Source organism: Ceratosolen solmsi, unplaced genomic scaffold (assembly GCF_000503995.2).
Source record: "Ceratosolen solmsi marchali unplaced genomic scaffold, CerSol_1.0 scaffold7, whole genome shotgun sequence".
In the NCBI taxonomy this organism is placed as follows: domain Eukaryota; kingdom Metazoa; phylum Arthropoda; class Insecta; order Hymenoptera; family Agaonidae; genus Ceratosolen; species Ceratosolen solmsi.
In genome coordinates, this window is record NW_011948413.1 from 3211804 (window position 1) to 3227746 (window position 15943).

A 15943-nucleotide genomic window follows, 5' to 3' on the forward strand; every position below is an offset into this window, starting at 1 on the left:
TTTAATACAACTGACACATAAAATACCATTAAATTGATACCTTCGAATATAAATACTTACATTACTATCGCTGCTCCTAACAAAAAAAACATTATTAATATTCACAAATAAAAGCAGCTATTAAGAGTGCTTTAAAATAAAAATTTATTTCGATAAAGTATTTCGAAACTTAGAGAAAATCGTTCGTTTAAATATATGTCATTATATTACGTATATCATTTACGATACATGTAAACGAGTCGTATTTTAAATTCATCAAAAAATAATGCACCACTTTCTTTTATTATAATAGAGCATGTATTGCATTAAAGAGAAACATTAATTCTTTTGAGATGCACTCAAGCCGACAAAACATCAAAAATTTTCTCCGATCATTTTCCCATATATTCTTTGTTTCGTTCTCTTCCACTATTTCCTGTAAATTGAGTGTAGGCACGAATCCGTCATCGCTGTCATTGAAAAGATTTCAAGTACATACATCGCGCATTACATTTTTTTCTTCTCATCCTTTTATGCACACTTTTCGTACATATACACTTTGCAGGATTTTTAACCTGATATTGTAAGGAGATATCCTCATTATATGAGGTAACATTATTACGATTACATTTCTATTATTTGCTATTTGAACTATCACAGTGTCAATGTTAAGATTTTATTAAAAATGTATTTTCAGTCAATATTCAATTATCGGTTCAATATCCGTCCAATATTGAATTCAATATTTTTCATATGAAATTCATTCAATATTCTAATAATTTTTTTAAAAATTTATAGAAGCACATTAATTTAATAGTGTATCATGAATATAATAAAATGCGACTTTAAAGTTGAAATCAATTATAATCAGCTCAGTTACTTAACTGAAATTTTTGTTTTTAAAAGATATACAAATATTTTCAACCAGTTAAATATTTAATATTAAATTCAGAATTAAAGTTTTACAAAGAGAAAAATTGAAAAGTTGGGAATTTTAATAAAAAAAACGCGTTTAATTTTAGCATAGGGGGATAAAGTCGTATCATACACGGTATTTTAATTTATTTACATTGAATGTTTTATTTTTGAAAGATATTTAAATTTTCAAATTATAAACAAATTATTCTTTTACTTAACAGAAATTTTGTTTATAAATATTTTATTAAAGTTTTTGTTACTTTACATAATGAATAAACTAATGAATGATAGAGAAAAAATAATTTCGCATAACAAAAAATACTCACAATACAGGAGATCCCATGAGCATCACTTGCTTCTTTTTTTATTTTCCACGATATGATGGAACGCTGATGCACGTATACGCTTTAAAAAACTTGCTTATATGTAATGTAAAAAAAGAAACTAATTTAAGCTGAATAGAAATTTTTAAATAAAATCTTTTATTTTTTATTAATCGAAAACAAAGACATTTTGGTTATTTCAACATCTTGATGGATATGTATTTATATTCAACCTCATTAAAATATTTTTTTATATTTTTAGAATTATTTATTAGATGAAAACTAAAATATATTATATTATATATAGAAAATCTTCTCTTTTCTTAACTTCTTTCAAAGTGAATACTACAATTTACTTTTTGATATTATCAGTTATTAATTTAAATAAAAAATTCTAGAGAATGCAAAATAAATGATAATATCTAACAAATAACATACTTTAATAATGAAATATTTAATGTTGTTATGATTATACATCTGTGCAGGTTTTGTTGATATTTGAAAAGATATATTTATAATTTTGTTAAATAAAATTTAAATATTATAAAATAACTTATACAAATTTTAAAATATATGATTCAGCGAGGTAGGCTTCTTATGTTAAAAATAGTGTGTACCCATTGTATATATAAATAATGATATATAACGATTTCTACTATCATATTTAGTTGACAAGATAAAGTAGCTTTGATATGTCAAACTTTAGTGTAAGAAAAGGAGCAGCATCAAATAAAAATAAAAATAAAGAAGCTGAAAAAGACAACGAGCGAACCTAAAAGTGAAATGAACTAAACGAATCACAAAATGATTCTTATCATAAGTCTATTTATTTACGTTCGATTTATCTTCGTATTTCATTGTCATCTAGAGCTCGTTTTTTTTCTTGCTCTATCGCTCTAGTTCTCTCTTATACCATGAAACATTATTTACACTTATTTACAAATTCATTTTTTGTTGACCGATTGAAATCTGAAGACATGTAGTTGGGCAGTATTTTATTTGTTTACGAAAGAGACTGCAAGAGAAGGCTGACAAAACATTTATAATTGGTTGTTTATTTGAATCGTAAATCTCTCCACTGACACAGGTAAAGCAAAAATGTGAATGTATTTTTGACCCTATTTCTTCTTAAACGACAATTTTCTAGAAACTATGAACATCGATTTATGTTTCTTCCAATATAGCAAGCGGGTTGCCTATTTTGCAGTATATACTTATTTGCGTTGAGAATCGAATTTCACCTAATCCAAATGGCAACAAGAATTCAGTACGCGCATGCTCAATCCATACCGCCTGCTATGTAACAATTTCTGCCAATATTGAAAAATATTTCTATCATGATCTTACCATGATTTGGAAATTACTATGAAATTCCGATTGTCTTCCATTCTATTTAGCTATAACATGGATATATCATTTCTCTTTTATTCTGGTGGTTATAAAAATGTATTTACCACATGTCAATATTCTTTAAGTACTTTTCATGTATAATTATAAAAAAAAATTTATTACACTGTATATATAAGCTTGTAAAAGTATTAAGAAGATTTATATATTTTGAGAATATTAATTTTATTTTTAGTGGCTCTTACTTATTACCGAATTATTTATTTAACAATTTTCTGAATATTCTTCATAAATTTTTCAATGAAAAGATTTTTCAATAAGTTGTGAGAATAGAAGAAAAATGGTTCTTTTATGATTTTAAGTAAAAAAAATTTTTATTGCTATTTCATACGGAAAAATTTATTTACTTCTTTGATCAGCGATACAGAAAAAAGCAAAATTGAATAAACTCGTGTTTTTCTAAATTTAGAATAAATTTATAATTAATCTTATTATTATAAGATATTAATATAAATTTTACTTGAGATTCTGTTATTTTTTTATCTTCCGTTGTTTATAATTATATAATTATAATGATTTGAAATTTTTTAATACCTACAATGGTGATTCAATTGTTTAACTTGGGATATAATCTTTGAAACATCTAATGTTGATGATGAATTGTCTTTATAAATCTATAAGAAATATTGTTAGCGATTCTTATTCTTACTACTTATTCTTATTCTATACTACTTATTCGAACATTTATATAAGATGATCGTGAATATATTATGTGTCTAATATTCCACGTTTATGTTATATTATTTTTATCTCTTTTATCTTTTATGCACTACATCATATACTGATCTTTGCGACTCCCAGTGGATGATATTTCGGATATTTTTATTGCGAATAGTATAAGTTTCTTTAAAGTACTAATAATATAACTTGATTAAATTACAAGAATCTACTCATGAATGTTGAAAAATGTACAACCTCAATCTAAAAATATCAAATTTTATTACACAAGCCAATACCTGTTCTTATCTTGTTTCTATGAGTTCAAAAATACTAATCACTAGTATGTTGAAAATATAACACCGCCAATTTCTCCAAGTGGTTTTATATAATAATTGAGACAAAAAATTTAATAATAAAAAAATTTAATTATAAACGATTTAAAAAAAAGGAAAACGTGTTTTAAACTAGCTAAGCCGTGAAACAGACACTTAATGAATTATATTATAAGATATATTTTAAATTTGTATGTATTTTAAGTCTGATTTATCATTTACAAAATAAATAAATAGAGTAATTAAGTATTAAAGAAAAAATAAATTATATGTGTAAGATACTGGTATACAAAATTCAAAATTTTGTAAAAATAAGACTCAATTATAAATTTAATTTTTAATAAATTTACAACATATTTTTCATAAAACAAAATAAAATTTCACAATCAAATAATTTTTATTTAATATTTCGAGTATCAATCATAAAATATAAATATTAATAGTCAATTGTATTTCATAAAAACATTTTACCTTTTTTTAATAATGCTATTTTTATAAAAAAATAATAGAATTTTTATAAATATATTTTAGAATTTTACTATTTTAACTATTTACACATGACTTAATATAAACCAATTTATTTACACTTAATGTTTTACTTTAATAATAATAAATAAACTTTAATAATTACGAAATTTTAACAGCAGCACTATAACTTTGAATGTAAAATGAAGTACAAAGTTTATTAACAGCTATTATATGAAAATAGGAAATCATTTTCAGTTAACTTTGACAAGAGTAGTTTAGCTACTCTTATCGTATAGCAAAGGAAATGTTAATGGGACGACTGTTTTCAAAATATTTTCATGAGTTTCAATTGAAGAGATACAATAGAATTTAGAAAAAATCATTCAATATTATATAGATTAGTTACTAGTGTTATTTTTACCTATATTAAGCGAAAATTAGACTTTTATTAAAATGACCTGGATTCACCATTTTGGTTTAAAATCACTTCAATTATTTATACATTTTCAATTAAGTCAATTAGATATAAAATGTAGTGAAATTATAGTTTTGGGATTTATATTGTAGACCAATTTAGTAAGATAAATTATTTAATGCGATAAATTAAGTATAAATCTAAGTATAAAGTTGAATATAATTATATTAAATTACTATCAATACAAAATTTCAATATTCGATTCATTTCTTTCGAAAAATTGATCCATTTAAGTTTCCTTTTGCTTTAAGAACAATGTGACAATTTGAATACGATGATTTTTGCATTCGAAAGATATTTTAATAAAGACGAGCCATTTCATTATGAAAACTAAATTCAAATTCTGTATTTAGTTTTCACAATCAATATCCAAAAATAATAATATTGATCTTTTATAAGCTTTTCCTCATTTTTTGATACAAATATTTTTAGTATTTTAATAAAAATAGTCTCAGATGTTTTTAAACAAATTCTTCTGAAAATATTTCACACATAAATAAATAATAACATTCGTGAATCAAGTTAGTCATTGTCGACTGAAATAAATAAGTAGTACAACTGTGTATTCTATCACACTACCATAACTCTCTAATTTGGAAATTTGTGATTTCAGAAACAAATTATTCTGAGTATGAAATTTAAATTGATGAACTGAAAGATAAAAGTTCATAAAGCAGATAGCATCGTATAAATTTTATTAACCGGAAAAAAATAAAATTTTCAATTGTTTAAATTGTATTCTAATTTAAAGCACTTTAGTACATTTTCAACTATTATTTGAAAACTCAAATTACGTGCTTTATGACTTCATTTTCCTATACAGACCGAAGTTCATGTAATTTGATTTTATGAAAATTGTCTTTCAACTTTTTAGTAGCTTTGTCTTATAGCTTAGGTTATGTAACTTATTTTTAAACTTTTATAATTTTTAGAATCGATGTTTTATCGTATTGTACTACAACATCTGTTGTACAATTAGCATATGGCTTTAGAATGTACTTTTCAGCACAAAAAATGTTTTTTACCAATATTATAAAGATTATAAAGTCTTGGCATCCGAAACTTTGACTATATAAATGGCAATGTAATAAAAAAAAAATTGTCAAATTCCACACAAAATATGAAGATTGAAGCTGATCTTAAAAAGTAACAAAATTGTTTGTTTCGATTACGTGTCTACAGCTTTTAAAATTAAGTTATAAATGGAAAACTTAATAGAAGAGATCTCTTTACATTTTTAAAAGTTGCCAAGCAATTAAAATTCATACATAAATCAATGAAAAAGAAAAGGCGATTTAATAATTGGTAATTAATCAAAATCATTGAAAAATAAGTCAATTGATGGTACTTGTAGACTTGACCCGATAGCTTGGGAACTTCTCGATAGGACGAGGAAAAGAATAAAGTAGTTCGCGACTCTTGCCATTTCGAACAAGCGTCGATAACGAGGTACAAGAGCGAGGCTAAGTACCACTTGACATTCATCAAAGTCATCGACTGAATTTTCGCAATTGTACAGTCTGCCACCTCTTTCGTGTATGGTACGTTGATGCTCAAGTTTCATTTGTGTTTCATTTGGACGCATACTGAGAGCTAGGAAAACACTCGCATAAAAAATCATCTCTCTCTCTCTCTCTCTCTCTCTCTCTCTCTCTCTCTCTCTCTCTCTCTCTCTCTAAACTCCCTTCCTTCCGATAATTATATTGGCGCGATTGCTCGGAAGAAAGAAACAGTAATCGCGACATCGCGCCTTCACTTCTCGTATAAAATCGGGCACGGAGAAGGTACCGCACTCGTTACGACTCCCTTCCTCGCGCCTTCACCCCACTCTCCCTCGCTCCTTGGCTGCACGATGCTGGTCCCCGCCGGTGGCTTTTACTGAAAATAGAGACGGCGCTGGCGCATTGCACACAACATTGCCGCACTCTCTGACGAACGGAACAAAAACAAAGAGCCCTCTGAAGCACTGTTTGCCAAGCGAACGAATCATTAAAAGCAAAATGGAGTCGTAAATCGAGGACTTCGTCGCAAGCCGAGCCATATGAAAACCTGACTGTCGATGCTGTTACGTGTATTTACGTTTACTGTGTTGATACTAAAGAAAATATGCGAGATAGCGCAGTGATTGGCTTGAGTTCATTGGGAACACTGTAATATGATTAGAAAAATACGGAAATCCTAGGAATACGAATTCCCATTATAACAGTCTAGAATTAACCTGCAAATCTTTACATTCGAGATGAACGGGTCGAATTCCCCAATTTGCATCAGCTCTACAATATTTAGAGTATTAATAAAAAAAAAATTGTGTTCTATTTATTTTTATTAATCTCAATGGAAATCCTTTTCAATAGTTGAAGAATATTCTTATGTATAGTTCTTATATATGTAAAATATTAACTCTGTACATTTATTTATCGCTGAAAAATATTATTATAAGAATAACACTTTTACATTCAATATTACTATTAATATTGTAACTGTTAATATTAAAACAATTATTTATTGAACGTTTTTGAGACTTTTAATCTGTTTTTCTACGACAGCTGTAGGTTTATGAAGTAAATGCGGAATGAGGAATTCCTTCTGATATTTAACAGCAAATCAAACGTTTCTCAGTTTCTCATTTTAGCTTTCGTTTTTGAATTCCTTATACCGCTCCTGTGGCCAAACTGAATATCAAAAGGATAAAAAGAAAGACAATTGACTTTCCTGTAACCTTTTAAAATATGCATAGGAAAAGTAACTGGAGTTAAATCATTGAAATGAAGCAAGCTTTGCCGATGAATGAGATGGCAATTTCATAACTATAAATATTGTTACGTTCTTTATTAATATATATTCGTGTAAGAATTAAGAAAAAAAAAACTGAAAAATAAAATATCAGAATTATATATTTTATTAAATATGTTAAATTGAAAAGTTTGAACGTAAACATAGTTTTTTCGAATATATAAAAAGACTTCCGAAATTATTCTCTTCTGACGTAATTTTTCTCGTAATAATTACAATTTTCGACCAAATTTAAAATTAATTAGTTTCAATCTTAGATCTTATTCGTATGAAATGATGATGTTGCATCATCTTTTCTTATTTGCTTACAAATCCAGTATAAAATAAAGCTATTTTCGCTTACTCTGCTACTAATTTACAAAATAGCCACATTTCTGCATAATGTTTTCGTGGAAAATCAAGCGCACTCTGACTAATAATCTGCGTTATTTATGGATTCGAAGGAGTGTGACATGCAACTGCACGATTTCCCTATTGTAGCACAAGAAATGGAACCATTTCGCGCAACAGATTTTTTTGTGATTTGTTATATGCCCACACGCGCATTAATTTTTGAACATAGACGATAATTCTACTTTGCACAAAATATTAGATGCTCTAATGATGTAATTAAAATAATGCAAGCGGTAAACTAGTTTATATCAAATTATACTGTAATACCAAAGCTTGTATATACATTATATGATTAATAACTTGTAATTGACATTTTTCGATACTGGTATCATAATTAATGTTAATTTCATATTTTAATAAAGACAGTTTGCTTAATCTACTTGTAGTGAATACAGGTACGTGTACAAAGGAGATACTTATTTCATGTGATTCAAATGTATTATGGTATACGTGTATATTATACGTCAACTAATTTACGTAGGATTATTAGTATTTAAAAAAAAAAAACTATAAATTTATGAAAAATTCCTATCGATTTTAAAGAGTATTTTAAGGAAAATATTGAATAAAAATAAAATAATATATTTCAATAGCTTCTACAGATTTTTCGGTTTATGCTTGAAAAATTATTGATTAAAAGATTTTTAAATTGATTTCAATTCTTATTTTAAAAATAATATGATTTAAAATCAAAATGGTTTCAATTATATTTTTTGTGCGGTTGAATGTTAATTCCAATTATCTTTTTTTGCAATTTCGATAGAAATTTGATGTGACATATGTTTTATTAGTTATTAATAAATGATATTTTTAACATTGAATCTTATTTATGTAGTATTTTGTTGCTTCTAAATTTCATCTAATGCAATAAAGTAAACTATATAATAGAAATAAACTGATTTACTTAAATTGTCCATGTACCATTCATCAATACGATTGAAGTACTATTAGATTTGAGTTATATATATAACTTTTAATTTTATAAATTGGCATTATTTTACTAACTAAAATATGCTTACCCAATTAAATGATTATTTTGTGAAATTTTATTTATATCTTCGTATATTTTAATAAAATTATAATACTAATACAGATTTATAAATAAGCAGTATCTCGTAGTAAATGTAATTATTAAATTAATCGTAAATCTTACACTTTACTTAATATGAATTCTAATTTCTATCGCGAGTTCTTATTTTTTCAGTGGTCAAAGTTATACTAACTATATTCATGGGTATTTTATTTGTAAAACGATTCTCGATTACTAATAGTTTATTTATGCAAAGCGTACTTAAAACAAGACGCATTGAATCTTATTTCGATCACTAGTCCTGTTGTTCATCGATTTACACTTACTACTTCTTGCCAGTGTTATTATTAGTACCAAATGTTGTATGAAAAATAAAAATTATTCCTTTGAATATTGATTATAATAGGTTATCTGTAACTTGAGTTTCCGCAATCATATTTGAAAATGAAATGAAAATTTGTCAGTCGCCACAGCGATAAACTGATTGCGCACGGCCATGCTTACTCATACATGTGGGCAAGCTCGCCCGCGCACATCCATACATACGTAGTCATTTTCAGGCGGTAAAGCCAAGAGCGGTGGCTCTTATAACAGCCGTATGAACTGACGCTATCGATCGATAGTGGGCAACTACCGTGGAACTGGACACGATTTTTCCGCGGGCAGGAAACGGCCAAGTGGAGCATTAACCGCGTGAAAGCTCTGACATTATCTACGCGGCGGTCTCTATGTCCGTGTGTATATATACAAATGTATACTAATGCAAAAAGGGGGATGGGAGCAGTAGAGTATCTAGTGGGATCTAGTGCGCGGGTACTACTACGCAATATATGCGTGCGTGCGCCCCAACGTTACACGCGAAACTCCATCGGGCCTCGCGTGCAACACGATTATTATTTAAGCAGCTGTTTGTGTGTCGATGCGCGACGGCGGTTACTCAACGTCTTGTCTCCTCTTGTTCGCAGTGACGGTCGACTGGTCGAAGGCGATCAAATACTGGCGATAGATGGGCAGCCTCTGGACTCCAATATCTCTCACGAGCAAGCAATATCCATTCTCCAGAAGGCCCGGGGCCTAGTGGAGCTAATCGTTGCAAGAAGCGCCCAAGGTAAGAAAATTCATATATTATTCTATGATCCTGTAATATTCTATGCCGGAGTTGGGCCCGTACACATGTAGCCTCAGACTTCTTTGCTCATTGTTCTTTTTTTGTCTCTCATCTCTTTCATCATCCGATTTAAATTATAATACGTTGTGTGCTCGGCTTTTCATTATACCAGAGTAAAGTCGACATAAAAGATTCTTAAATGTGTGTGCTGAGCTGCATCGAAGATGAAAATTCTTTTTAGTTTTATTTTTCTCTCGTAAGAATAATATTAAGTAAATAATATCAATGAAGATAATAAATTTCATAATAGTTGATACGTAAGATAGTCTATAGTATACGATTAAACTAGAAAAAAGAATGATTGTACAATAGATTTCATTAGCCGTATAAAAGTCCATTGATATTATATAATAAGAATAAACATAATTGTAATTCTTAATTAATAATTTGAATTGGCCAAACATTAAATTACGCGTGATTCAATGATTTAATAAACCTAAATAATATGTGTGGTCATATACCCGAGCGCGCATGTACAGTCAGAGAGTCAGGAAGAGAACTTCTAAAACTCAATTAGCTTCAATTGATTTTAATTAATATTCATACATAATTGATTTTTTTTATGGAGTATTACTATATAAATAACTGTTATATATTGCAACTAACATTATATTATAATTGTAGTTCCATACGTACTCCTGTATTTATAAATATGAAGATGCCTTATAATTCATATATTATTCACATGTGTATGAAAATTTGATCCTCTTAAAAAAAAAAAAAATCAAAAATAATCAATAGACAAGTGATAATGAATTAAATTATTTGTGTAAATTATAGATACAATGAGTATCAGAAAATCTGATATTCCAGACGCATTCTTGAAATTTTATGCCTTTAAGCTAAATAGATACGTTAAATGACATACGTTTATTACATTCGTAACGAACTCAAATTCCTAAATCTGCATCTATTATAAAAATATTAATAGAAAATTTCTCTCTATTTATTCAGGTTAAATTATACTTTTAATATTTGTTCATTATCAATATACTATATAGCATTTGTATATTATTTCTTTATTTATAAATTTATTTTTTATATTTTATACATCTATCATTAATAAATTATTATTTAAACAAATATGCGGTTTATGTATAGAGTACTATGTAAACCAAATGTTGTAATAAAGAATAAAGAAATATAATTATAAATACTTTATTTCCTATTGTAAATACGGAATTTCTCAGTGTATTGGTATTATAAAATATCTGTAAGCATTTTATAATTTGCATAACGTTGACGGCTCATAAATTCAATATACAAACACCTGCAAAACGAAACATTTAATATCGTCAGTGATGTCAATACAAATTCTACTTTTTGGACTGCTTGGCTTGTTCGATCGAATGTACCGCGATATGCAGGCATTCGACATCAGTATGTTGAGGGGACTTTATGGCCCTGCTTGTGGAGACATTGGACCCATTACGATATTACACTTGCATTTGTAAAAAAATAAATTGGATTCTTCGCCAGCCAAAGAACTAGCTGAATTTATTAGGCATATAAAATTGAAAATTCCAAAAATTTTCTAATATCTAGATTATACAATATTGTTGATTTATTACCTTAATTTATCAACCGATATAAATATATATAAATTAATTTTTAACTTACTATATTTATTTATATTGGGTATATTAAAATTTACGAAAAATTTCAATTTTATTTCATATTACAATCTTAATCACAATTCGATATACTTAAACTTCAATTTATCAGCCTTAAATTGTTATGAAAAACATTCTAAGTGAAATATCAATTACAATCCTTTAGCGTATTTTATATTCGCTAGTTTAAAAATAAACTTCAATTGTTGTGACAGTCAAAATATATTAAATGAAAGGGACATAGAAAGTAAAAGAAATTTTTTTTCTATGGGGCAGTGTGTATCATAAGATGATGTGATAGTTAGATTTCGTATTTTAAAAATCTATTTCATTGTAAAAACTTGTATAAAAGTGATTTTTAGTTCAAAGTTAATATTTAATATTCAGTTCAATTTCTATTCCTTAATAATAATATTATATAATTAATAAAATCTAATACTAATGTAACTTTATTTCTAAAATTATTTTGAATTTACGTTGAAAAAAAGGCTAACGTATTTAAATATGTTCCTCATAATTTATTAAAAATTTTAGATTTAATTTACTTATCATATTTTGATACAATAGTTTTAACACTAAATAAAATGTACAGTATTTTTTTTCCTTTTGCTTACGAATTCTAAAAACTCAGTTGTTTAAAAGCTGTACTACATACAGATCAGTCAGTATAAAAAATCAAAGTTAATTAGTGCATGAGATTTTCAAAAAATTAGCAATAGTCTACAGACGTCCATCCAGCGAACCATCTACCCTTCCACACTGACACATTTATATTTAAATTTAAATATTTACCAAACTATTAGCTTTTAGGAAGTTCAGAATTTGTATGCTCTTGATATTTTGAAAAATGAAGGAATTAATATGACTTTTGTTACATAAACTTTAAAAAAGTATATTTATTATGTAAAATCTCAAAAAATTAAAATTTATTAATTTAGCTATAAAAATTGTCGATAAATTTTTTTTTTGTTGTAAAATTTGAATTTTTGCAATTTTATTTCTATTTCATACTATAATGAGATATTTTATACATATAAAAATATTTTCTGATCAATCAGAATCTCAGTTTAAAAGTTACCTTCCAAAAACGAAAATAAAAAGTTTGAAGGAAAGCATGTTTGAAGTTTTTGTTTATAATGAAAAGAGTAGTACATCAGCTCAATTTTTTGTTATTCGATACAAATTTTTATATATTTTGATATGAACATATTAAAATATATTAAACTCGGAAAGAGTTTTCTAAAGAAACCGCAATAAATTTGACAATCACCCAGTTTCGTTCAAAATTATATTTTTTAGCAAAACTTTTTTGTTGATTAACAGCATATATTAAATATTCTTATACAAAAATGAATTTGTAATATATATTTTATATTTTGTTATAAATATTTTGTGTATATTGACTTTATTCAGAGATATTATTTTATAAGTTATTTATTGTTTTGTTTTACATCATAATAATTCTCGCATATCTTGGAATACTAATATAATTTTCTTAAAATTTAGAAAGACAATGACGTAGAAGAATATTTTATCTAAGTCTAGCTAGGTAAGTAATAGTAACCCGTTCTTTGCTTGCCGTGGTCATCATTCTTTATCTATGTAAGAAAATATTCTAAAGAAAAATAGTTTTTTGCCAGATATGACTTTCGAACATAATCATATCATTTTAAGAAGATAATTTATTACAAAAAACAACATGTTAACGTTCATGTTAGTTATTATTATTTTATTAAAGATGTATAAAAGTTCGATTGTACATAACGACGATATATATTTTAAAAAAGAGAGTCTATTGTACAACAAAATATATTATTATTAAAATTATTGAAAGTTTTACTACTTATAAAGAAAAGTCTTTGAAATAATATTCCAATTTTTCATAAGTAGAGTATGTAAAAATATGTACAGCTTTATAATGCTTCTCGAATTGTACCCATTTTTTCTTATATCTCCTGAATGTCTCGTTTAAATAAAATTCATATATATTGTTCAATATATATTTCCTATATATAAATTTTATATATGATTTTTATCTATTTTTATAGTATTAATAAGATAATTCATATAATAATTTTATTAAAGCATATTTACGTCGTCTAATAATCACTATGTAACGTAATTTTTATAGAAAAGATGATATTCTTACATTTTAGAATATGGTATTAAATGGCATAGTATGTCATTGTATAAGTCGTAACAGATATTATATCTTAAATTAGAATTTTTTAAATAAATATAAATATTCAAAAATTATTTAAGAATTGCTATTTTAATGTGAATAATATTACGTATAATAATTATATATTATATAAAATTCTTTAAATAAATATTTACAAAATATATAAATTGATCGAATCTTATATCAAACAAAATAAAATTATAGTTTCATTTAAATAATTCTCTATAAAAACATACAAAAATAATTCATTTATTCAAAAATTAAATTTGTTTTCGTTAAAAAAATAAAAAGCAACCATAATTTTTTAACTATCTTCTTTTATTAGTTAATAAACGTCGAAGTTTTTTTAATATATAATGCTAGTTTTTTTTTAAATAAGAGATTAATTGACCGTATACTTATTTTTTGTGTTTGATAACATTAAAAATTATATTAATTTATTTGAAATATTTTGAAAATAAATTATGTTTATTAATTACTTGTATAATTTAATATAATTTATTTGATTATAAGTTAATATAATGTAGAGGCATTAATAAATTATTAAATAATTCTTATTAATTCATTTTAATTTAAAAGTAAATATTCATTGTATTTTAAAAAAATACTTTAATTATAGTCATTAATAAAATATTAATTAAAATTTCTGAAATTTTAGTTTTTATGTTAATTAAATTTACTTTTTTTATATTATGATAAATAAATTTAATTGGTTCAATGTACTTAGTTTTATGAAGCTTTTAACCAAGAATATTTAATTTTATTGATTAATAAAATCATTATTGAATATTCAATAATTTTAATCAATTATAGAAAATAGTATTTTCGTTTGAATTACATTCGATTAATTTTTCTATGGTAATTAACTAAATAATTATTATAAAGTAATAGTCGTAATCAAAATGTTAATTTCATAATATAATTCATTATAGTTTCGTAATAAAAAATCGTTTCTATTTGAGATTTGTTTACTTCTAGGAAATTACTTTATATGTAGTAGAGCGATATTTAAACTACAATTATCATTTTAACAATCATTTAACGAAATAATAATTAAGTATTTGTTATATAACGATAACGATTCTATTCATTTTTAGACTCTGTCATTTCATCGAGTATATAAAGTTTGAGAAAGGTCTATTGACAAGAAAAGGAAAAAGTACATCATTTTATATGAGAGTTGTGCAGGTAATCGAACTATTGCGAAGAACCAAACTCCATGCAACTCATATTCATGTGATTGTTCCAAAAGCTATACATGTCACGACATAAAATGTTTGCTTCATGCATCTATACAATATTCTCGATCTTCTGTATTTCCTGTTTGCATGTATTTGAACGATACGTGATTACCTTGCTTAGATACATAATTTGGATGTATTTTAGGAAGTTAATGTTTTATAAATCCCTACTTTTTCATCGACAAGGAGATGATTTGAATGTTTTTCCAAACATTTTCGATAGTGTATAAATTATATTGGGTAATTGCATAATGAGGGGTTATGTTACAGTTACAGTTAAACAAAAACCACTAAGACAAATTAAATTTAGAACGAAAAACGAAGTATCATTTTTTAAATTTCTAATAAATAATATAAAAAGTTATTCAATAATAAAACTTTATATCGCTTTATATATTTATTACACGATATTATTATCTTGGTAAAGTGGACAAATTTATTTACTAAAAATGTTTACCATAATTAAAATGTTTTAAACCCAGATAAAAATGAATACGATGATTTATATAACAGTAAATCTGTATGAAAGCCCTCTCAAATGGCATAAAAGTGTGTTATAATTCTCTATTTGGGCAAAAAAGTAGTAATAATAAGAAAATAGTCAGTCTTAATGTTGATATTCATTTTCGTATCTTATAAAAATTAGAATAAAAATTTTATTGTGGATATATCAGAATAATAGTGTGATACAGACTAACAATATTAATAATAACCTCTTTAGTTATATAAGAATTACATTATTGTGATTCAAAATAATAGTAAAATATAGAGAATAAACTTTTATATATGCTACAGTTCAAATGAAATAAAATCTTAAGCCGTATTTTCGTTTATAAAATAAAAAAATTAAAATAATCATCTAAATAATTGAAAAAAGCCTTAAAGTGTAGACATAAAATTTTTAATAAGAGAATGTCTGAAATAATATATAAAAACAGCGTACTGGGAATAATAAATACTT

At 25.6% G+C, this 15943-nt stretch overlaps 1 protein-coding gene across 1 annotated transcript in view; it reads left to right on the plus strand.

The window, feature by feature from the left end:
- LOC105367624 (uncharacterized) overlaps positions 1-15943 on the plus strand; it is a 127616-nt gene that overhangs the window by 29513 nt on the left and 82160 nt on the right. The window contains exon 6 of the mRNA XM_011506392.1: positions 9744-9886. Coding sequence (XP_011504694.1) covers positions 9744-9886 — 143 coding nt within the window. The remainder of the gene's footprint in view (positions 1-9743; positions 9887-15943) is intronic.